Source organism: Eriocheir sinensis, chromosome 45 (assembly GCF_024679095.1).
Source record: "Eriocheir sinensis breed Jianghai 21 chromosome 45, ASM2467909v1, whole genome shotgun sequence".
NCBI classification, from domain to species: Eukaryota; Metazoa; Arthropoda; class Malacostraca; order Decapoda; family Varunidae; genus Eriocheir; species Eriocheir sinensis.
In genome coordinates, this window is record NC_066553.1 from 1,763,513 (window position 1) to 1,786,223 (window position 22,711).

General features: G+C 44.5%; 2 protein-coding genes across 19 annotated transcripts in view; both read right to left on the reverse strand.

Moving 5' to 3' along the window:
• LOC126980838 (broad-complex core protein isoforms 1/2/3/4/5-like) overlaps positions 1 to 8,516 on the reverse strand; it is a 49,422-nt gene extending 40,906 nt beyond the window's left edge. For 14 of the 15 annotated variants that reach the window (XR_007733620.1, XR_007733621.1, XM_050831118.1 and 11 more), the window contains exons 1-5: positions 8,360 to 8,516; positions 6,852 to 6,954; positions 5,730 to 6,356; positions 4,742 to 5,011; positions 4,387 to 4,506 (exon numbers count right to left, since the gene is read on the reverse strand). Coding sequence is in view for 13 of the 15 variants with exons in the window: in XM_050831118.1 (XP_050687075.1) it covers positions 4,387 to 4,506; positions 4,742 to 5,011; positions 5,730 to 6,356; positions 6,852 to 6,935 (1,101 nt within the window). In the remaining 2 variants the exon portion in view is untranslated. Of the gene's footprint in view, positions 1 to 1,543; positions 2,168 to 4,386; positions 4,507 to 4,741; positions 5,012 to 5,729; positions 6,357 to 6,851; positions 6,955 to 8,359 lie in introns of those variants that run through there. The other variant, XM_050831126.1, reaches the window with a different exon arrangement.
• Positions 8,517 to 10,135: 1,619 nt separating this feature from the next.
• The window catches only part of LOC126980842 (putative neutral ceramidase C), an 88,980-nt gene continuing 76,404 nt past the window's right edge, over positions 10,136 to 22,711 (reverse strand). For all 4 annotated transcript variants that reach the window (XM_050831136.1, XM_050831138.1, XM_050831137.1 and 1 more), the window contains 12 exons: positions 21,832 to 22,008; positions 20,592 to 20,787; positions 19,151 to 19,281; positions 17,450 to 17,659; positions 16,294 to 16,401; positions 15,494 to 15,688; positions 15,068 to 15,193; positions 14,115 to 14,315; positions 13,403 to 13,570; positions 12,768 to 12,886; positions 11,993 to 12,161; positions 10,136 to 11,074 (listed from right to left, as the gene is read on the reverse strand). In XM_050831136.1, the coding sequence (XP_050687093.1) occupies positions 10,961 to 11,074; positions 11,993 to 12,161; positions 12,768 to 12,886; positions 13,403 to 13,570; positions 14,115 to 14,315; positions 15,068 to 15,193; positions 15,494 to 15,688; positions 16,294 to 16,401; positions 17,450 to 17,659; positions 19,151 to 19,281; positions 20,592 to 20,787; positions 21,832 to 22,008 (1,914 nt within the window). In that variant the 3' untranslated portion in view covers positions 10,136 to 10,960. The remainder of the gene's footprint in view (positions 11,075 to 11,992; positions 12,162 to 12,767; positions 12,887 to 13,402; positions 13,571 to 14,114; positions 14,316 to 15,067; positions 15,194 to 15,493; positions 15,689 to 16,293; positions 16,402 to 17,449; positions 17,660 to 19,150; positions 19,282 to 20,591; positions 20,788 to 21,831; positions 22,009 to 22,711) is intronic.

The window sequence follows — 22,711 nt, forward strand, 5'->3', positions numbered from 1 at the left end:
CTGTCCATCTGAACGGCCTCACAACACACCACTGTTCTGCCAGACCTAACTCCAACAGCTGTAATCATCACTCTTTCTACACAGCTCAGAACAACCTAACACCAATGCCAAAATAGTTAACCAAAGAAAAGTTCCCACAACCTCTCAATCAACCAGCTACCTCAGGCATACTGGGCATGTGCATGAGCAGGAGAGCTCTAGCGCTGGAAGGCCAGGATGAAGTGATCTGCTAGCCTCCATAGGTTTTACATGCTCCAGTAAAGCCCCGTTCACACTGTGCTGACTCTGGGCCACGACAACCCAGCGACTCAGGGTATACGAGGTCTTGGGTGTAAAATCTTGATGTGGAAGGGTCGCATAAGGTCGGAAAGACTATGTGCGACCCTTTCATGTCAACATTTCACACCCAAGACCTCGTGTTCCCGGAGTCGCTGGGTTGTCGTGGCCCAGAGTCAGCACAGTGTGAACGGGCCTAACTCTCCCAACTTGAGCAACTACATTTCAACTCCCCACCTAAGTATTATTGCACCAAGCTATTTTACAATCTCCATTCCTTCGGCACAGTGTGAACGGGGCTTAACCCTCCCAACTTGAGCAACAACATTTCAACTCCCCACCTAAGTATTATTGCACCAAGCTATTCTACAATCTCCATTCCTTATCACATTCATTATTAGAGTTAATTTTTACTTTTCCAATACATGCAATAATACCGTTCTTCTCTATAATGACTTTTCAAGGTTCTGAATCCACGTAGCCCTGTAATACAACACTTGAGACATGTCCATGTTGGGTTTTCAAAGCGTCCAAAAGTAAACTTTGCTAATGCATACTGCACTGCGAGGGGTGAGGTACAGTTGTGAAGCAAGGCAATGAGACATAAGTGAAAATACAAGTTTGCCGTACCATCTTGCAATGCATCAGAATATTGTATGTATTGTATTTTGTTATTTCTTAAAGGCATTAAACCTTGATTCCAACAACTGGACTTCCATTAATTAGTATCTAACCCCTTGGATGGCCTCATTTACCCGAGGCTCCGTACTGACCACTCTGGGATCCCCGGCCTAGGGTAGCGGCACTCACGCAAGGAAGTGTGATGAGAGGCTTACATTCCCTTTTGGGCGCCCTGTATAGTGTACAAGTAAGGTGCAAGTTAGGATGAGATTGAGAAGGAAGTGGTTGAGGTGAAGGTGAAAGAGGAGGAGGAGGAGGAGGAGGTTTCAAGGCTTTGTTAACAAGTGTTTGAGGGACATAACCAGTCAAAATGCTAATACTTCAGGAGCCTACTGAACAAGGAGATGTTCACCTGCGGCAGGCCATGCTTTCCAGCAGTGTGAATGTGTACGGTGAAGGTGTTTTTACTGATTGCACTTATTTTCATTTTTAGCAAAAGTTTCTTATTACCAAAGATAATCAGTGAAAGTAATTAATAATACTTAAACAAATCAATGATACAAATACAACAGGCATTTCTTCACATATGACTGTAGAGGGAGAATACTGAACCACAACAGCAGTCCAGAAAATGAAACACGGCATGTCAAAATAAAATATTTTTCATCAAGTCCACAAGTACAAAAGAATAAGTTTCAGTTTCCTAAGTTGTTTTATTGAATAGCTTACCATGAACTCTTTTCTATAACATACTCAAATCAAAGCTATAATCCACTGTAAAATCATTCATAAATTTTGTTGAACTCCCTTTATAAATTACATGCAGTTCTTTGAAGAAAAAAAATACTCAACTACATTTGTTGAGTACCAGTTTTTTTTTAAATGTTCATTGCATTATGCCTATCTTTGAATTATTTATATTAGAATAAAATCTATAAACTGCCGACTTGGGGAGGGCCAAAACACCACGGCGCTGCTAAAAAAAACTAACCAATTACTGAAGAAGGTTCTAGCTACGGAGTGACCCCTGGACTTTGTATAGATTGTTGTGCTTATTCACTACATGGACCTTGACGTTAGTACTCTGAGCGGCTCGGTAGTCACAATACGGGCATTTGTAAGGCCTCTCCCCCGTGTGGGTCCGAATGTGCCGTTTGAGGTCACTTGTTTGCTTGAAAGTTGCCCTACTACAGAAGGGACACTGGTACACTTGGGGCTTGCGGCTCCCTCTGCTGTAGAGCCCGGCAGTGACGCCCTCCTCGCCTAACGCCTAGGGGGATAAAACCCTGTTACTGACAAGGTCCAGTGTCTCAGCCCACACCCTTGCCTGACCCTGCAGTCTGTGTTATGCCTGACTACCCACCTTCATCTAATTTCTTGAACTTCTCTCTTATTGCAAAGGAATGTGAGATAAATAAATTTTGATTAGAAAAGGACAACATTTTGGCTAACAAGCATCTCTTAATATGGCTAATAAGGCAGCATGATAGTGTGTGATGAATGCAGATTAACACTCAGAGAGTGACTTCTAGAAAGATGGAACTAATTTCCTGCCATGCAGTTATAAGCACATTTAGCCTAATCACGATAACCCAGCTGATGATCTAGCGTGAAAATGCACTTTTCTTACGAGAGCTTTGAGTGAATTTTTCCAACACGGGTAGGTTTCCTCTGAAGATTTTTTTCTTCTTTTTTTTTCTTCAGATATCCTTGCTAATGCATGGTAATAATTCATATAGATAACTTTGCTGTGTCAATGTTAAAGCTTTGAAACTTTAGCAACTATTTTAAAGCAACAATATAAATGTATAAACATTAACCCTCCCTCACAAATAAACAACAAAAAAAAAATCCAGTGAGAAAATACCTTCTTATATGAAGCAATATTTCCGGTTAACTGTCTCATAAAACTCAGCAATAATCTACTTCAGATCAACAAGGGGACAGGGGCCACAAAGTATGATACAACCCCCAGCAGATCCCACAAAGAGCACCCGCACGACCAACAAAACATAAGCTACAGTACAGAAGTTAGACTTTCATAGATTACTTTTGACAACCCCAAGAAAGCTACAACTCTTTCTTCAGCTATGACACGAGAAGAGCAATCCATCCCCCTAGATTCCAAGAAAATGTGTCTGGACTGTAGCTACTTGAGAGGCTTGCTAGGCTTGAATTGCAGTGGTGTTCTGTTTTCAGCAGCTTAGTTAATGTATTTATTGTTATTCTTCAGTTACAAGTTCCATGTTTTGCTGGCAAGAAAGCCACACACCCACCAAAAACTTGAGCCTGTGTCTAGTAATCAACAGGTCGGGTAGGCATGACTTGGCCACAATGCAACACGTTTCATACCACAAGTCCATTATTTGTTAGGTAATACCTCGCATTAGCCAGGAACAAAAAGTTATAAGGTAGTGAGAATATCAGGCCTAGACATCACAAGCGTCTTAGGTACAGAACGTTTGGCTCAACAGAGCTGACGGCATAATATACGATCCTACCAAAGGTATTCCTCCTTCAACACCCCCTCCTCTAGGGAGCTGCCTGGATCAAAATCTGCAGCTCAATTTATCATGTTCAGGTAAAATAATTCCAAATGCATAATATCTGAACTGCAGCCTTGGCAGTTGTAAATAATATACTTAAAAACCCTATAAATCAATCGTACAGATAAAGTTTACTGACAACAGAGCACATGTATATAAAATGATGCAACATATAACACATGCACATTTTTCATAGCTAATTCTTAATTCTATTAAAATAAACACTGCAAAATCTTAAATACTCAAGATTCAAATGGAAAACATGAAAAATTGATAAAATTATACAAATTCTCAGAAGAGGAGCCACTGAATACAAGTTGACTGAAATAGTTATTAATGCCTTTTTTATACAAGCATTCCTATTTAACTTCATCTGAACTGTATGCTTCTGAAAACAATATATAAGAAAACTCCACAAAATAAATGAGTTCCCAGGCAAGACATGGAAAGGTGGTTCAGGCCCAGCGCTGCCCAGCCTGGCAACCCTACCACTGACTTACCTTGTTGAGGGAAGCACCGGCAAGTTCAGCCTGGCTAACATGTTCTGCCCTCCCACAAACTATCAAACTTTGTTCATTTATAAATCACTGACCACTTCATGGAAAACTATGCATGGAAGTTGAATACAGAAGAAAATGTTATATTGTGTATTTCAAAACATAAAAAATTAGTTAAATCAAAGCAACTTGAAAAAAAAAATGTGATCTACTTTAAACATCTTTTCAATACAAGAAATTAAAGAATCATTTAAAGTATTCCTAAAAGCTTGGAAAATAATGACTCCCACAGTTTGTGCCATCAACTGAAATAAGCTCTAATGCACTAAACACAAATGGCTGCTTTGGCCTTCCTATGTAAAACCTGGGCTGGCCTGACCCCATGGCTGCCTGGGAACACAAGGACAGTGGCTCCTGTTCCTCTGGTGAAGTAAAACAACACTCACCATTTGGTGTGCTTGGGGCTGCTGGCTTGGGAGGGGCTGCCGCAGGTCCTGGTGCCGCGCATCCCCGCCGTAACTCTCCACCCCTGAGAAGGTTCCCCCCATCTCACCGCCTCCGAGCCACTGATGACCCGCAAGGAAACACAAGTCTTTTAACGCCAAGAATTATACATCATGTGAAAACTACACTACAGACTCCAATGAAGTATTCAGAAATATTATTAGCAAGTATTAAATAACAATATCAGGAAGACAGTTCCATAACTTAGTTACACATGGACAACAGCTTCTATGAATTTGGGTTAGTGCTAAAATGAATGGCAGAAAATGCTAAATCATTTCAGACATACACACTTACCCCTTGCATGCCCGAGGGGCCGGCCAGCGCCTCCACAACAGCATCAGGAAGGTGGTGTGACTGGGCGGGGCCGAGGGGCTGCTGCTGCTCATACTTAGCAGAGAGCAACTGACCCTGGTGGTCCTGAGAGCTGCCGTCACTGGTGGAGTTCTCTAACCTGTTGTCGGGAGCCATGGAGCCATAGTCCATCCCTGAGTTCATCATACTATCTTGGTCCTCAGGGATGGGGTCCATTATCTCCTCTTTGACTAGTGTTTCATCTAACATTACCTAGGACAATAAATAACAAATACAGTAACATACAACAATTATACACCTGCAATTGTAAGTCAGTTTTGATGCAATAATTAAGAGTACACTACAATCCAATATACTACTTTACCCCAATAACATAGTGTATTGGAGTAGTATTTGATATCATCAGTACAAGATACAATATATATGACATGCTGGTAAAACTATTGGAATACTGAGAGATTTAAGTAAGGTTAATATTATCAAGAGACAGGAAAGCGATATACAATACAATTACTGACGCTGAAACCCACAGAAAAGTTGGTTGAAATTAAAACTTAAACAAGGGCTGTGTTGTTTGGGAAGTTAAAGTTAATACACTGATCAGTGGGCAGTGATAAAGGACTGGGGTTACTGGGTCTGCCACCTCCCAATGACTCAAGATTCATGGGTCGTCACACAGAGAATATACCTCTAAGCCAACACTGAATGGAAATTTTGGAAGTAGTCTTTTACTCCATTCGCCTTATACACTGGAATACATGGCATCTATATTAACCCGGTAGCAGCAACGGGCCAAATTTGTGTCATGATATAAACCCCCAAAAATAGATGATACATAATCTGATCACAAATGCGAGGGGTGATTTTTTCTCATTTTTCTCGCATGGAGGGACCATTAAGAATCATGATCCACGCTGCTACCGGGTTAATCTGGACCCCCAAAAAAGAGCATGCAGGCCCTGGCACCCACCTGTAGGGGAGAGCATGGCTTGGCAGGGTTGTGCTGGTCCGGGTTCAGGTCTCCAGCGGGCTTGGTATCACTCCTAACATCATGCTCTAATCTGTCTATGCTTTTTTCAGACCTGTGTTCTCTGACCTCCGCCTCACTGGTCGTCCTCGAGTTGTCCTGGTGGTACTCGGCGGACGCGTGGTACGGGGAGTGTCTTGGGGAGGTCGCGGGGGAGGTTGCGGTGGCCCCATGATCACCGGTGGGCAGCCCCTCACTGTCGTCTCTTCTCCTCCTCTTGGGGTGCGGACTTGAGCGGTCATCCCGAGAGCTATAGGAGGGCGAGGAGTTTTTCCTGGTCTCCTCCTGGGGTGGTTCGTCCGGCACCGCCAGCCCCTTCACCTTCAAGAGTTCAGCTGCTTTAATGAGCCGTGCGAGGTCATTCTGCGCCACGTTGACCACGCCGGCGTACATGTAGCTGAGAAGGCTCTCCACCTCATCACTCTTAATGTCCTTGAGCACTACGATGGGGTGTTTGCACGGGGTGTGTTCGAACATGCTCTCAAAGTATTCACTACATGTTGATAGCACCAGTTTGTGTACGGGGTAAAACTTGCCCTCACACGCTAACGTCACATCGGTGTATCTTTCCTGCAACACAAAAGAAAAACGTGTGTAGGTTTATGTGACCTTAATTATTATAGACCTCAACTATCCAATAATTTTTCCTTCTAAAGCTGTTGATGGATTAACACTGAACTGGACTGACTAACTAGGCAAGCATCAAGATAATCTACACCATATTAAAAAGTATGCAAATATCTCTCCTACTTCACCAGATAATCTTTGCTCCTCCATTGATCAGTAATTGATGATTTGTCAAGATTCAAGTTCAAGGAAACAGGTCCTCCCTAAAACACTTCTGGTTTATTTGCAGTTAATATGGCCTAAGTTTATTGTCCTGCAACTCAAAAACTAATACAACTTTTTCTTTCATCATTTGTTTGCAAACCGCCATGCATTTATCTTGCTTTGTTAGGGATACTGATAACTCATTAACTTCATTGGTATATATGTATAAATTTTTTGCTGTAGCCACAACCATACACTTACTGAATCCCAATGACCTACAACAACAACACTCACCTTTTCCCGAAGCGTTGAAAGAATGTGACAGAACGTAGCCTTGTGATTATTCCAAGAGAGCGATAGTAGTCCTCCATCCCCCATTTTTGCTCCCTAATCTCATCTGTAACAAAGAAAATGTGTGGTGACAGTGCTGTGTTATGATGAGTCTTTATACAGAGGAAGCTGATCATTAACCTGGCAGCTTCGGCGGACTCCGTTTGGGGCTCGGCTCAAAACCCCTAATTCGAGCTAATTGTAGGCGGTGGCGGCATAGAGCAACCCACCATGCATGCCCTGGGTCATTGTGGCGGGTGAGTGATCTTGAGGTGGGCTTATTTGTCATAGGTGGTACTGTAAGGTCATGGCAGACTGAAGTAGCTATCCATACAGTAATCACTTGTTAAATTCTCTAAAGTAGACAACAAGCGACTCTCGGCTGGATGCCACACGTCACGACTGTTTATTTTGTAACAAACACCACCCAAAAAGAATGGAGTTTGAGTAAAAAGTAAATATTTTTAACGGCTTTATAGTTACAAGAGTACTCTGATATACGTTCCATGCTCTTTTTCTTAGTCTCAAAATGCAGTGTAATTTTGACGTTTCTCGGCAACTTTTCGGCTTTCCCATAGCCGAAGCCCACGGGTTAACCCCATTCAACAGCAAATGTTTTTCTCGGGAAATCCCCCCATAACGCAAAAGTCAGCGGAAAATACACTCTGAAACTGAGAAAAAATCATAAAAGATGTTTTAGAGAAAATTTTCTGGCGCACCCTGCTGTAAAATCCGTTTCGGTTGTCGCATTTGGCTGGAATTCCATGATTCCCCCCAAAAATTCCAACTTTTTACTGGTGCGATGTACAGGAAAATTTATTGAAAAATTCCCCATTCTATCGTGATGGGAGTCTGAAAAGTATAGTTTATAATCTTTGACCTGGAAATGGCCACCTGACTCCATACACCCAAAAACCAAGGGACAGGTGTATTTCTGTAACAATGCTCCATACCCAACTTAACCCCTAGAAATGGTTACCTGGGCCCATGAACCCATAGAAGACATAACAGGCAGAGTGGCAAATAAAATAAAGGAACAAATCAAGCCTCGAGCAACATAACCCACAACAAACACAACACCCGACAAGGAGGAAGGTAAATAAATGAAAATCCGTGACCTGCGCGTTAGAAACCTCTCAAAGCTTAACATTCACACCCAAGCTTCTATTCAAGCTTCACCCCCCCCCCTCCCTTACCCCCAGGACAGGACGCCTTCCCCATGGCACGCAGGCACGGGCAGGGTGGATAAGCTGAATAAAAGTGGGTAAGTGTGAATAATAGGACACAAAGAGGCGCCATGAACCTTCCCTCCGCCTCCTCCTCTTCCTCTTCCTCAGCCATCGCCGCCATGCCACCCCCTGCCCCGCCTTCTTCAAACCTCTTTTTAGCCATTATTACAGCCCCCAGATGGTTAATTATATGTTTCATTGTAGCAGAGGGAGTTAAAGAATAAGTGTGTGGTTTATAGCTACCTGTGTTGGACGAATTCCCGGTAAAATGAGGGAAAATAAGATGGCTGGTCGACCCCCCCGCCTGTGTCCTGACATCCATACGCTCCTTGACGGGGTGCCAGGCGCGCGATAATTATTCCTTAAATGTTAATAAAGGAAACTATGGGACCACTGAAGTTTTTTTCCTTCACCTGTGTATAATGTATCAGTAATAATGTTTTTTTTAGTGACAAGTCTGAGGTAATGCTGCTTTTGTTTCATGTACGACAGTTCTACGATTCGATAACTCTTCCTAAATAAATAAGACAGCTGTAGACCACTATTTTTCTCTCTCCCTGAGTGTAATAAGGGTTGATTATCATGTTTTTTTAGTAATTAGTCTGAGGGAATGGTGTTATTTGCGTAGGTGTGAGAGGTGCCTTGCCAGACGTACGATAATTCTTTAGAAAAAACAAAATGCCTACACTATGTTTTTTTTATAGTATACAGTTATTATAAGAATGCTCAGTGAAACGGCTAAGCTTATTAATATTTCAGCCCCTAGCTATAATCTAATATTCTCTCTGCCCTTGAATGACAGCTAGATCTAATATTCTTTCTGGCCTCTAGTTCAGCAGGGATGAAGAAAAGATGTATGTTCATATATAAAAAAAATATAAAGAAAACTGTTACGTAGCATTATTTGTACTTCCTTAAAAATCGCAACCTTCAAAATCTGTTATAGCGCATATATCATGGAGTAACCACAAGGACTTATAACTGAAATAAACTACTTAACAGGCCGTTTCTAGGCTTTTGGGGGCCCTATGCGAAATGGTGTTTAGGGCCCCTGGAATGTTGTGAATTAAACTATGATGGGTGGATTCCAAGAAAATATGATAATAATGGCAGCTTGGGGGCCCCTGGTGGGTTCGGGGCCCCTAGGCAACCTCATAGTTCGCATATATAGCAAGAATCGACCCTGAAACTACTTGACAAACGTTCACCTTAAAATCTAACAGTTACCGCTTTAAATCGACTCAAGAGAACTGTGTGGTGCTTTATTTTTTTCTGCCTAGACTAAATAATTTTATAGAGTTGTAGCCTTGGACAACCTCATAATTATATAGTTCGCATATAGCAAGAAACGACCCTGAAACTACTTGACAAACGTTCACCTTAAAATCTAACAGTTACCGCTTTAAATCGACTCAAGAGAACTGTGTGGTGCTTTATTTTTTTCAGCCTAAACTAAATAATTTTATAGAGTTGTAGCCTTGGACAACCTCATAGTTCGCATACAGCAAGAAACGACCCTGATATTACTTAACAAATCATTCACCTATAATTGTAAAGTTGTAAATTTCACTAAAATTACCACCAGCCTAATAGGAGCCATATTTAGGGTTCTAGAAAGGGTGCATTTTCTCGCTGTTTAAATGCAACAAAAAAGTCTTAGGTTTTCGTTTTGCCTCAGAATTAAATTGGGCAGCAGATGGGGGATATCCGACCCCTTCGACCCCCTCCCATTTTTTTTTGCCGATTTCCGATCCAAAAACTGCCTCCTCGAGCCTAATAACTGCCCTCATATATGGTTATCGTTAAAATGGTTGATTATTGGTGTTTTTTGGCTCAGAAACCGGGAAATATGAGGCTCTGAATACGATAATCTGGCAAGGTTGTTGGGCGCGACCTTAACTACCCAATTACACCTAAACCCACTTCTCCCTTCCATCTGCCTCATCACCAAGGACACTCCATGAACATTTAGTTTCCTTGATTACAGTCGTGTGTTGTAAAGACGCAAAAAACAGCGAAAACAAAAACATCCTTTATTGGTGAGTAACAACATCCCAGAGGAACTCCATTAGATATTTTTGGTCATTGGAGAGAGAGAGAGAGAGAGAGAGAGAGAGAGAGAGAGAGAGAGAGAGAGCACTATACTGTATTAAAGATAAATTTCCGAATACCGCGATAATTTGATGGATATACAAGCTTCTACTAGGCTACATGTGAGTACGAGTTATTTCATACATGTAATTTTTTACCATAGACTGAGATATTTGAATTTCGCTCTTCTACTTGTACCTTTATTTATTTATTTTACGTCGCGGCCTATTGCGCCAGTAGCTAGGCTTCTTCCCGGTAGGGCCTGATGGTCGGCCCGGCCCGTTCTGGCGCAGGCGAGTGTTTATAGTGGCGCCATCTTGCATTGGCTCATGCTGGCCTCCCGGAGCTCATCTTTAATCCTAGAATCTAGAGTCCGGGTTGATAGGTGGTCTTCTGGACAGCATGTGGGTAGTTTTAAGCCACTCGGCGGCGGCTGAAAAATCCCAGCTTGGTGGCACCGGGCGTGGATTGAACTCGCGTCGTTCTGAACGCGGCGCCGTCACTGTCGACTCAGCCCGATTAATTATTTTGCAACTTGTAGTAGCTTATTCAGGAACATACAGTATCCGTCAGTATTCAGGGGAAAGAAAACAGTAGGCTATATAGGTTCATAGTGTGGGTAGGACTGAGGTATAACACAGATCAAATGCCCCATGGCGAATGTAGAAAAAGGATCTTCTCTCTAGGTCGTGAGGTACACAGTGCTTGGCGGGGCAGCGGGCGGCACGCGGGATGGCCACTCGAAGTCTGATCTCAGAAGCCGAAGATCCTGAGCCACCAGGGTTTGGGGACGCCCGAGCCGGAGGTCCTCATGTGCGGGTCCTGATAGCGCTCGATCACCGTCACCTCGGCGGGGCGCGACATCACCTGCGGAGGGGAGAGATGGGTCAGTGTTTGTGTAGGTGCAACACAATATAATGAAATGGAACTGTAATGCCACGGAAATCATACCCCCCCTTCCCTGTTGTAAAAAAAGTAAAGAGATATAACCCCCGTGAGATCCCGGGGCATTACACAACACAATACAATGATATGCAACACAAAACAATGATATGCAACACAAAACAATGAAATGCAACACAAAACAATGAAATGTAACAGAAAACAATGAGGCCTAATGGTCGAAAATGTGTATGAGAAAATCATGAGGAGGCTACGTAATAGAAAAGCATGTAAGAGGAAATTTTTGTCCTTTTTGAAGTATGAGAAGAAGCTTAAGATAAAAAGAAAAAAAAAGTACGTTAATCAATGCTCCTGTAAAAAAAAGTAGGCCTATAGGTGAAGTGGCCAAAACAGAAGGTCCTAGAAACGCATGTAGAAAATAAGCTATAGAACTGGAGATTGATTTTTCTTGTTACAATAGATGAATGAAAAATCGTGTAGAAAAAGTAATAGGTACAGACATGGAAGTTGAAGATGCGCAAAAACAAAATCATGCCAAGATCGAATTTGTTGTAGCATACTAAAACACGATTACTGAAACATGAATGATGAAATAAACAAACATACCGAAGAAACACACATTCTGAAACACGAAAAATTAAACACACAAAAAAACTTGGCATTCAGAAACACAAACCCTGAAACACATACACAATCTAAATTAACATTCATAACCTCTCTTTCGGCCACCTCTTTTGATTATTTTTTGTAGGAGCAGCGAGTAGCGGGCTTTTTTTTTATTATTGTTTCCTTTTTTTGTGCCCTTGAGCTGTCTCCTTTGTTGTAAAAAAAAAAACAGCATCCGAGGAAGTGCCGTACAGCCTACCCTCGACCTGGGCTCACCTCGAAGGGCTCTGAGGCGCCGGAGTACTGGTTAAGGCCGAAGAGCATGCTTTTGAAGTGTCCGTTGTGCGTGAGTCTGTAGGTGCCCTCCGGAGTGTCGTCAGGGATATCCCACTTGACGGTGGCCAGACTAGTCCCCAGCAACATCGAAATGCGATCCCAGATGAACCTACGGCCAGCGGAGGAGGAGAAGGGGAGGGTAAAAGGAGAGAAATGGTATTGATAATCTTAACACTGGCTAGTAAAGATTCTGCAGTGTTTAGAGTGGTATTCTCAGGGTATTCTCAGACGGTTTCGCCTCTCACACCAATCATTCCCAAAGGCCGAAAATGAGATGAATCGAGTTCTCATGACTGTTTTTTCGTGTCCATGGTACAGGGGTATTGTCAGGCTGCTCCCAGGGTCACAAGACTACCCATGGAAAGGCCCACAACTCCCACGAAAGCCTTGTCAAATGTGTGTCCTAGAGCGCGGCGCAGCATTCGGCAACAGTCTCAAGACCTCTTTTAAGACTAGCATGCCCAACCCTTTCACATCAACACCCAAGACCTCGTGTACCCTAGAGTCGTGGGTAGTCGTGGCCCAGAGTCAGCACAGTGTGAACGGGGCTTTAGTATTTCCATGGGTAGTTTTATGAGCCTAGTAATAGCCTGACATAGTTTCTGCACCATGAATGTGAAAAACACTTAAGAGAACCCGCCTAATCTCCTTTGTGGACTTTGAAAATACTTGCTGAGAGAGTCGACAGGAGCCTCAAGAGACCCCCAACACCCACCTTGTCTCCCAGTTGGCGTCAGTGGCGATCACCTCCCACGTGTCTGTTCCGTTGATCAGGCGCTCCACCGTCAGGAAGCTCCCGCCCAGCTGCACGTCGTTTCGCGGGTGGCCGGACACCTGTAACACGAGTCAGTCACAACACCGAGGGTTGCATATACTCGCCAAGGTGTTTCAAGAGCTGCCATTATATATACACAAGGTTATATGAGAGGATTACGCCCCCCGCGCACTGCAAGAGGATCCCATGCGGTAAACACATGTGGGGGCACGGGCAATCCCCTATAGTGTTTCCAGAGATATGGGGCTGTGTTTTAAGACACCATCGCTTCTCACATCGACTATTTCTTATGGTCAAAGAGGGGATCAATCGGGTCTTAATGAGTGTTTTTTTAAGGTTCATGGCACAGAAGAAGGGTCAAACTACCACCAGGATCATAAAACTACCCCTGGAAAGGCCTACAGCTCCTACGAAAGCCATGTCAAATATGTGAACTTGGGCGACGAAATGTTTTAAAATACGACCCATGACCTCGCCCATATCAAGAGGACCTACTGACAGACTGATTCATTATAAGCAGGTTATGTTTGGTTATAACTTAAGCAGCCGAGGCGTAAGCTGCAGGCCACACTCACAAACTTAGCGGTGACTGTCTCGCCGGTGTAGGCCAGTGGGTAGGGCTGGGCCACCACGTCCCCGAATTCGGATCCCATGGGCGCCGCGTCGTACAACACCCCCGGCAGCAGCGTGATCACCGTCTCGCTCATGTCAGGGGGGGACGGGCCCGGCGGGAGCTGCCTGTCCTGTGTGTGGAGGCCCCGTCAGGTGGTGTTGCAGGAGGAATCAAATGCATATATAGAGTCAGCAACCAACACCCACATGCTCAGGTTAGTAACAAAACTGTCCTTTGTATTTTTTTTTTTTTTTTTTTACGTTTACGCCTATTGCGCCGGTAGGCTTGCTTGAGGGGCCTGGGTGGTACTCGTCCCCAGCCCGTCATGGCGCAGGCAAGTGTTTATAGTGGCGCCATCTTCTATATCTCAAATTTGCTACATTATTGATATGTTTGGGATTTGGAGAACGTTGGGAAAGGCCTTTTATTATGGTATTGACTGAAAATGGTTTTGATGAAAGAATTGCCAGTTCCCCCTCCTCGGAAACTGGGCCATTACTCTCTAAATTATGAGTATAGATTTGTAGTTCCATGTGTAATTTCAAACGTAACAAATCTAATAAGCGATACACAGCATCAGACGTTTACAGAAGAAGAAGGAGAAGAGGGAGAAGAAGGATCGCTGGTCTAAGTAAAGGTACAAGGTCCAAAAGGTCTTGATCCTTTATACTCACTTCAAGAATGGCCTGGGCGAGGATGGAGTAATGCTGCCTGTAGGCCGCGCAGGTGTAGGGGCCGAAGATGGTGGAGGCGGCCTCGTAGCGCTGCACCTGGTACTCCTCCCACGTGGTGATGTAGTGGGAGTACACGTTGGACAGCCCCGCCAGCACCGGCACCGCCCCTGGCAACCCGCCGTCCTCCAGTACCGCCACTATCTGTGTGCGAGTGAGTGAGCGAGTACCGAGTGTCGACCGTCACCACCGCCGCCGCCAACACCCGTCAGTCAGAGTTGCCAAATTATCGTACTCAAAACATCGCATTTATCAGTTCCAGGGCCCAAAACTTTCCTACCCACACAGATAATGAAATACCAGTTAAAGTTCTCGTTAAAAGCATTACTTATTGGCGTTTGTTTGCGATAGCTGTGACTCAGAAACCGGAAAATACGATATGCTGAGTGTCTGAATACGATAATTTGGTAACCCTGTCGTTAGTGCTTGCTTTGAGGTTCTACAAGTTACAACGCCCCCATCTTCACTTGGATCCCCACCTTCAGCTTCTCTATCCTCGGTCTCAGTTGCTACTTCTACTGTCAATGTTCTCAGGCATTATCTTCCTTGCTATATAGGATCGCCATGCTTGTTGCTTCGTGGTTCTTCAACGCCCTTATCTCTTCTTCGATGTCTACTTCAGGCCCTACTTCGAGCTTCTCTGTTCTTGGTCTCAGTGACTACTACTACTACTACTACTACTATTATTGTCAATGTTCTCAGCCACTACCTACATTCCCATACCGTATCGTTGTTTCTACTTATACTGCCTTCTCTTCCTCTACCTCTAACTCCGTCCCAACCTTCAGGATTCCTCTTCTGGGTCTCAAAAACGTCGCCATAAGATACTATAGTACTAATATACTACGGTTCCTCCTCCTCCTCCTCCTCCTCCTCCTACTACTACTACTACCCACCTGCTCCCTGAAGCGCCTGCCACACATGGTCGTGAACTCCCCGGGCACGGGCAGGATGGCGAGCTGGCCCACCACCGCCATCTGGGTCTCCATGATGCGCGGATGCCACGGGTACGGCTTGTTGATCTGCGGGGCACGAACACGGGATCATCAGGTTGTCGCGTGCCACCGATGTGCAGCCACGATATTAAATACAAAGTCGTCCCACGCGCAGGGAGGCAGCTCAAGGGCGAAAAACATAACCAGCAACAAAAGGCCCGCTAAACGCTGCTCCGGCAAAAGAAGGGAAGAAAAAGAGGTCAGTTTCGGGTGGAGAGGCGTCTTGATAGTGTAACGGGTGCTTCAAGAGATCATCGTTAACTTAAAACTTGTGTGTGAGTGTTAGCGTGCCAGTAGCTGCCGTCCCCCTCGCGTCCCCTCACTCACCTCGCCCGTGTCCAGGAGGATTGGCTTGGGGGCGTGGCAGGCGATTTGCTCCTCCGAGGGGGCGTGGAGAAAACTGCTGACCATGTTCCAGAAGGGGTTGCTCTCCGTCTGCCCCTGCGTGAAGTCGAAGGCGCCGGGCCCGTCAATGGTGCCCGCCGCGAAGCTGTAGCCGAGGGCGGGCGTGCATGTCTTGGCCTGGAAGGGGGTGGTGGTCAGGAGAAGGGTCAAGGAGGGGGGGGAGACACACACGTTAAAGGGTTTTCCACTGGGCTTAACATCGCTCACTTAACTTTTATTTCTATTACTGCTTCTTCCTTTCAGCCTTTCTTTCCTCTTTAAACTCCTTTTAATATCACCCACTAAACTTTTATATCTATTACTGCTTCATCCTTTCAGCCATTCCTTCCTATTTACACTCTTCTTCCCTTCCTCCAAGTTTCCCTAAAAAATAAATCGGGTTAACATGAAAAGTCAAGATCCCTACTATAGAAACTTATCATAGAACAGACAGAAAGACGAGCAGAGTAGTAGCAGAGTGGGAAGGCAGGGGCTGCGTTGCCAGATTATCGTATTCACCACACCGTATTTATTACTTTTAAGCCTCAAACTCTCGTACCTACACAAATAACGATAGAAAATTGAAGTTAGCGTTAAAACTCCTATTTATTGATGTTTGTTTGTTTGTTTTTGCTATAGTTATTGGTCAGAAACAACGAAAATGCAATGCGATAAGTACGATAATTTGGAAACGCTGGGCAGGGGGTGGAGGGGAGAGGTCAGGAAGAGCGGAGTTGGCTCACCGTGGTGCCGTTGGCGAGGAACACAGTGTAGTTGGACATGTCGATGAACTGCTGCGCGAACTGCACTGGGCCCGAGAGCTTGACGGCGGTTTGGTCTCCGTACAGCTCCTGCAAACACGAGGGTCAGTAAGGAGTAAGGAAAAGAGAGACATAGGTAGGAATGGAACTGAAGGGACTGGCTGAGAGGGGTGACGGCGGTGGACAGGGAGTAAGGATCGTATTAAAAGACATATCGCCCCCTAAGAACACATAATTGAAGAGGCTTTCGTAGGAGTTGTGAGCATTTCCAGGGGTTTTTATGGCCCTGGTGGTAGATTGACCTTTCCTCTGCACCGTGAACCTAAAGAAACACTCATTAGAACCCGACTGACCCCCTCTTTGGCCTTTAGAAATAGGTGATGTGATAAGCAAAGGTGTTTTATAATACCGATCTAAGTGTATTCGTGTGCAATGTTTTAGTCTCCCCTTGTCTTGTGTCTCCTGTGCCATCTAACTCTTCGTGTTTCTCGCCGCGCTCCCTGTTGTCTGCGTCTTGTGCATCTTCAATGTTAACTTCTCTTGTTACTCGTTTATCTTCTACTGTCTGTATTCGTGCGCAATGTTTTAGTCTCCCCTCGTCTTGTATCTCCTGTGCCATCCAATTCTTCGTGTTTCTCGCCGTGCTCCCTGTTGTCCGCGTCTTGTGCATCTTCCATGTTAACTTCTCTCGTTATATACTCGTTTATCTTCTACTGTCTGTATTCGTGTGCAATGTTTTAGTCTCCCCTCGTCTAGTGTCTCCTGTGCCATCTAACTCTTCGTGTTTCTCGCCGCGCTCCCTGTTGGCCGCGTCTTGTGCATCTTCAATGTTAACTTCTCTTGTTACTCGTTTATCTTTTACTGTCTGTCCACGTCCTGTTATACACTCCTACATATTATTTCCCACACACACACTAAATCACCAGCAAAGGAAGACACGGGTATAGGCGTGGAAGCAAAGGGATTGGCCAAAATGGGTAGGGGGAAGGGAAGAAGCGAGGAAAAGGAAGACACAGATAGGAATTGAACTAAAGGGACTGGATGAGAAGAATGAAGACGATGGGAAGGAAAGAAGCAAGGAAAAGGGAAACACAGATAGGATTCGACACGACCACTCAGTCCCACAGAGTCTAGTTACCCAGGCCTTGGTGAACTGCCTCTCCCCGATGATCTTGGTGCTCTCCATCATGTCCTTGCCGGGCCCTGAGGCGATGCACTTCTGGACACGGCCGTCGCACGTGGAGGTGGCCAGGTCGCAGGGCAGCCCCGTGTCGATGCAGCGCGGGCCCTTAATGTTGGGGCTAACGTCGCCGCAGTTCGACTGAGCAAAGGCCGCTACGAATCTCCCCTGCACAGGAAAAGAGTCGATATTAACTCCTTGATTGCGGATTTCCTACAAGAAGACATCACCAAGCTACAGATATGGAACAAAAAGTGGCTGCTACAATTCAATTAAGAAAAATGTAAAGTTATGCACCTTGGGAGGGGATATCCAGCACACCAATACCACATGGGAAACACTCCACTATCCACCACAGAGGCAGAGAGAGACTGGGGACAGGCTATCAGTGAAGGCCAAATCCGTGCCAATCGCAGCGGACGGGTGAAAAGTCGGGCCACATAAAAAAAAGGAAACAAATGACGGATGGGACAAAGTTGAAGCACATGTAGGTCTAGGTATGCGCACAGTTTAATGTACTCTAACTCGTGCTTGAACTCGGCGCACAGACTGCACATGCAAACACAAGATGTTGTTAGGAGAAAAAAGAAAACAACAACAACAAAAAACAAAAACGAAGCGAATCGGATCAAAAACAAAAACAGACGAAGATGCAAAAAGGAGTTGATGTGATTTGGAACATAAAAAAACAGACTTAGAAGCGAATCACCGAAGAAAAACAGACGCATATACGATAATGAGACAAGAAAACAAGTTGGAGGGAATCTGAGCAGAATGACAGACGTTGCTTAATGAATGAGGCGAGTGGGCGAGGTCTCTGTAACGAGCAAGGTAATGATGACCGCCAGAGGAAGATTATAAGGATGAAGGCCAGTTAGAACGGATATAGGGCCAGTTTCGTAGAGGTGGCTTAATAATTTTACAGGTACTTTCATGAGCTTAGTGATATATTCTGACAAGGCTTTTGCATATATAAGTCTTTTAGGGCCACATTCACAAACTCTTCGGGGCCTACACACAGCACATTTGACAAGGCTTTCGTAGAGGTTGTTTAAGGGTACTTTCATGAGCTTAGTGATAGTCTGACAAGGCTTCTGCATTTATAAGTCTTTTAGGGCCACATTCACAACCTTTTCGGGGCCTACACACAGCACATTTGTTTTAAGGGTATTCAGCTGAGCTTAGTGATAGTCTGACAAGGCTTCTGCATTTATAAGTCTTTTAGGGCCACATTCACAACCTTTTCGGGGCCTACACACAGCACATTTGACAAGGCTTTCGTTGAGGTGGTTTAATAATTCTACGGGTACTTTCATGAGCTTAGTGATATACTCTGACTAATTGTAATAGCCGACTTTCGTACATAGAGGTTGTGTTAGTATTTCCATGGATAGTATCATGAGCCTACAGTGATAGTTTGACAAGGTTTCTGCACCAAGAACTTGAAGAAAGAAAATAACAATCACGAAAACCAAACTATGTTAATGGACCGTTGGAAATATCTGTTGTGAGAGCCGAAAGTGATTTTTTTTTTTTTTACAGTTAAGGAGACAGTTCAAGGGCGTAAAGAAAAATATAAAAAAAAGCCCGCTACTTACTGCTCCTGAATACGGTCCTCTGAGTTGAGTGACCCAAGCTCCTCCGCGCCCTCGGACTCACCTTGCCCGGCATGGCCCAGGGGTCCATGGCCTGCTCGAAGAGTTGGGAGGCGTAGCCCTTGTTGTCCCCGGAGACGAGGGTGTTGGTGTTGTTCATGGAGGTAGGGTGCACGGCGAACCAGTTGACCATGCCTGTAGGGACGGGAAGGGGGTGGTGATAGTGGTGGTGGTAGTGGTGGTTGTGGTAAAATCCTCCACCCATACACTTCCCATTCCCTCCACTCTACTTCTTCCTCCACCCCAATACAACCCCGTTCCCTTCCTTCTTCCCTCGTCCACCTTCCCCTTCCTTCCCATTCCCTCCACTCTACTTCTTCCTCCACCCCAATACAACCCCGCTCCCTTCCTTCTTCCCTCGTCCACCTTCCCCTTCCTTCCCATTCCCTCCACCCCTTTCCCTTCCAACATCCTTCCCACAAATACAAATTGCAAGTATAATAAAATGTTTCAAATGTTACAAATGTTTCCCTTAACCCTGCCTTCCACCCACCCACCCCCCTCCCGTGTCGAGAATGTCTTCTGCTCCCATCCTCAACCGGTTTGTAAGATAAGTGCAAGTTTTCCGATTTTCTTTTTTCGATTTGTAAAAATTACGCACTAGAGTGAGGAGAAGGAGGAGGAGGAGGAGGAGGAGGAGAGGTCAAAGGCATGGAGTGACCTCACCATCTCACCTTTTTGCGCGAGACAACACTCTCTCTCTCTCTCTCTCTCTCTCTCTCTCTCCAACGAGTCTAGATTCAGCACTCATGGTATTAGGACGAAGACGACTAACTAACTAATGGGGAGCGTACACCCGGGGGCACGTCACTTCTCTCACTCGCCGCCTCCTCTCCCTCATCCCCCGCCCTGAGGAAGCTCCCACGTAGCTACCCAGTCCATCTCCATAAGTGACGAAGGGATGTGTGGACTGAAATAATAGATGCCTGAGTGACGAGCGGATAGCGTTGTGGAGAAGAACAGTAACATGAACAATAACAAAAAGAACAATGGAAAGAAGAAGAAGAATATGAAGAACAAGATGACCAAGCAACAGAACAAAAAGAGGCTTACCCACAGATGGACGGACAGAAGAAGAAGAAGAACAAGAACAACATGACCAAACAACAGACAAAAAGAGGCTTACCCACAGATAGATGGACAGAAGAAGAAGAAGAACAAGAACAAGATAACCAGAGCAACAGAACAAAAAAAGGCTTACCCACAGATGGACAGAAGAAGAAGAAGAACAAGAACAAGATAACCAGAGCAACAGAACAAAAAGAGGCTTACCCAAAGATGGACGGACAGAACAAGAAGAATACAAAGAACAAGATAACCAGAGCAACAGAACAAAAAAAGGCTTACCCAAAGATGGACGGACAGAACAAGAAGAATACAAAGAACAACATGAAGAATACAAAGAACAACATGACCAAGTAACGGAACAAGAAGGAGAGGCTTACCCATAGGCGTGCCATCCTCGGCCTCGAACCTAAGCAGCGTCATGGTTTTGTCAGTGTCGTAGAGGTATTTGTCACGCTCCGCCTCGGGGTTGTTGAGGTAACCGGTTGGGGAGCGGTTGATCGACGCGTCCAGAAGGTCCCCGCTGCTCAAGTACACGTATCCGGGGACTACGCTCTCGTGGGCCATCTTGATGCTCTGTTTGGGGATCGAAGGGATGATGTGTGGTGGGTATGTTGATGGTGATTGATGGTGAATGTCGCCTGTTGTGGCACTGGTAGGGTTTATATGGTAACGCCAGTGATGATTGTCATTTATGTCACATTAATGTTATATACTTTTTCTTTTCTTTTATTAAATATTTCATGTTCACTTGATATTCTGTAAAGTGTTTAGAACTTCAAAAGAGATATTACCTAGCTCCTGGCAGACGATGGAGTAATTAAACGAGAGTAATCTACTTGGTAAGTCACATTATAGGTCATCAGCCTGGGAAATGAAACTAATAAGCGCAGTTAATCTCGCTTTTCCGCTGTTTTCCCCGAAGAAGAGTGTGTGTGTGTGTGTGTGCGTGTGCGTGTTTAAGATATAAATTATGCAACACTGGCGGCGTGAAATATGTATATGTGTATCAGTTAGCTGCCTCATATACACCTTCCTACCTAAAGATGTCTTATAATTTTTAGACCTTGACCCTTCTGTTTTTATCTGGAGCAGGATTGGAGAACTGTTGCTCTTTCAAAATAAGAAGAAAATTTAATACTGTGTGAAGTTCATATGGAATTTTAAAGACATTATTTCAAAGTCCTCCTTTATTTAACTTTCGTCCCTTTTCTACTTCCTCTCCTTATTTCCACTTTTATTCACCATTTATTATTATTATTATTATTATTATTATTATTATTATTATTATTATTATTATTATTATTATTATTATCGTTATCATTATTATTTTAACACTTCTCATCTCTGGCAACCCTTTGACCCCCCCCATCTAGCGTCCGGTTGATAAGACTGTTCCCCCCCTCTAACGACCTGCTTTTTGCTTATTACCTAACTACCTAACTACCTACCTACCTAACTAACTGACTAACTAACCCTCCTTTCTCCCCCTCTCCTCCCCCAAGCACACACTAACTATCCCCCTCCTCCCCTCTCTCCCTAACAACCATCACCACACACACTAACAAACACCCTTCTCCCCCCCTCTAGAACCCCTTCCACCTCCCTCCTAACACCCACCTGGAAAATCCCCTCCACCATGGCGTCCAGAGTCTCCTGCAGAAACCCGAGGGAGGTGATGTCGAAGAGGAGGTACTGCAGGTAGCCGGCGGGGCCCGAGTGGGTGTGGGTCCCGCTGAGCATAACATTGGCGGTGGTGTAGAGGTCCCCGTACACCGCCTGCAGCCTCTCAACCACCTGTACGAGAAAGAACAGGTGAGGTGATTAGGTGAGGTGGGGTGATTAGGTATAGGTGGGAGGTGTAGCATGTTTGTGTGTGTGTTTGTACAGGCTGTATTGGTTGTTTAGGCTATAGCGGTTAGTTAATTGTGGTGTTTTTACCTGTACTGGAAGAGGACAGGTAAATGTGAGGTAAGGTGGTGAGGGATAAGTGGAATGTACAGTGTGTGTGTGTGTGTGTGTGTGTGTGTGTGTGTGTGTGTGTGTGTGTGTGTGAACAGGTGAAAAAATCAACATTGGAAAAAGTCAACATAATTATGGCTTTGAAATTCTTAGTATTCCTTCCTTAGAGTTTAGCGCATTTTTTATCTCCATCTTTTTATTAATGATTCGTACCTCTGACTCAGAAATCAAGGTGACGTTACTTCTTTTTCCTGTTTTCCCTTTTGTGAAGCTATCTAATAAACATGTACTGGTTATTGTTGTTGTTGCTATTGTGGGTGTAGTAATAGTAGTAGTAGTAGTAGTAGTAGTAGTAGTAGTAGTAGTAGAAGTTGTTATTGTTCCTAATTTCCTTGATTATGCAACTATCTTTCGCCTGAAACTCGATCCGGATCAGGATGTTTCGTAACCAATTATGCGTTTCAAAATTAACACAAATGCAACACTTATTTTTTTTTATATATACACCACACCTGTAATAGTCTTTTTTTTTTGGCAT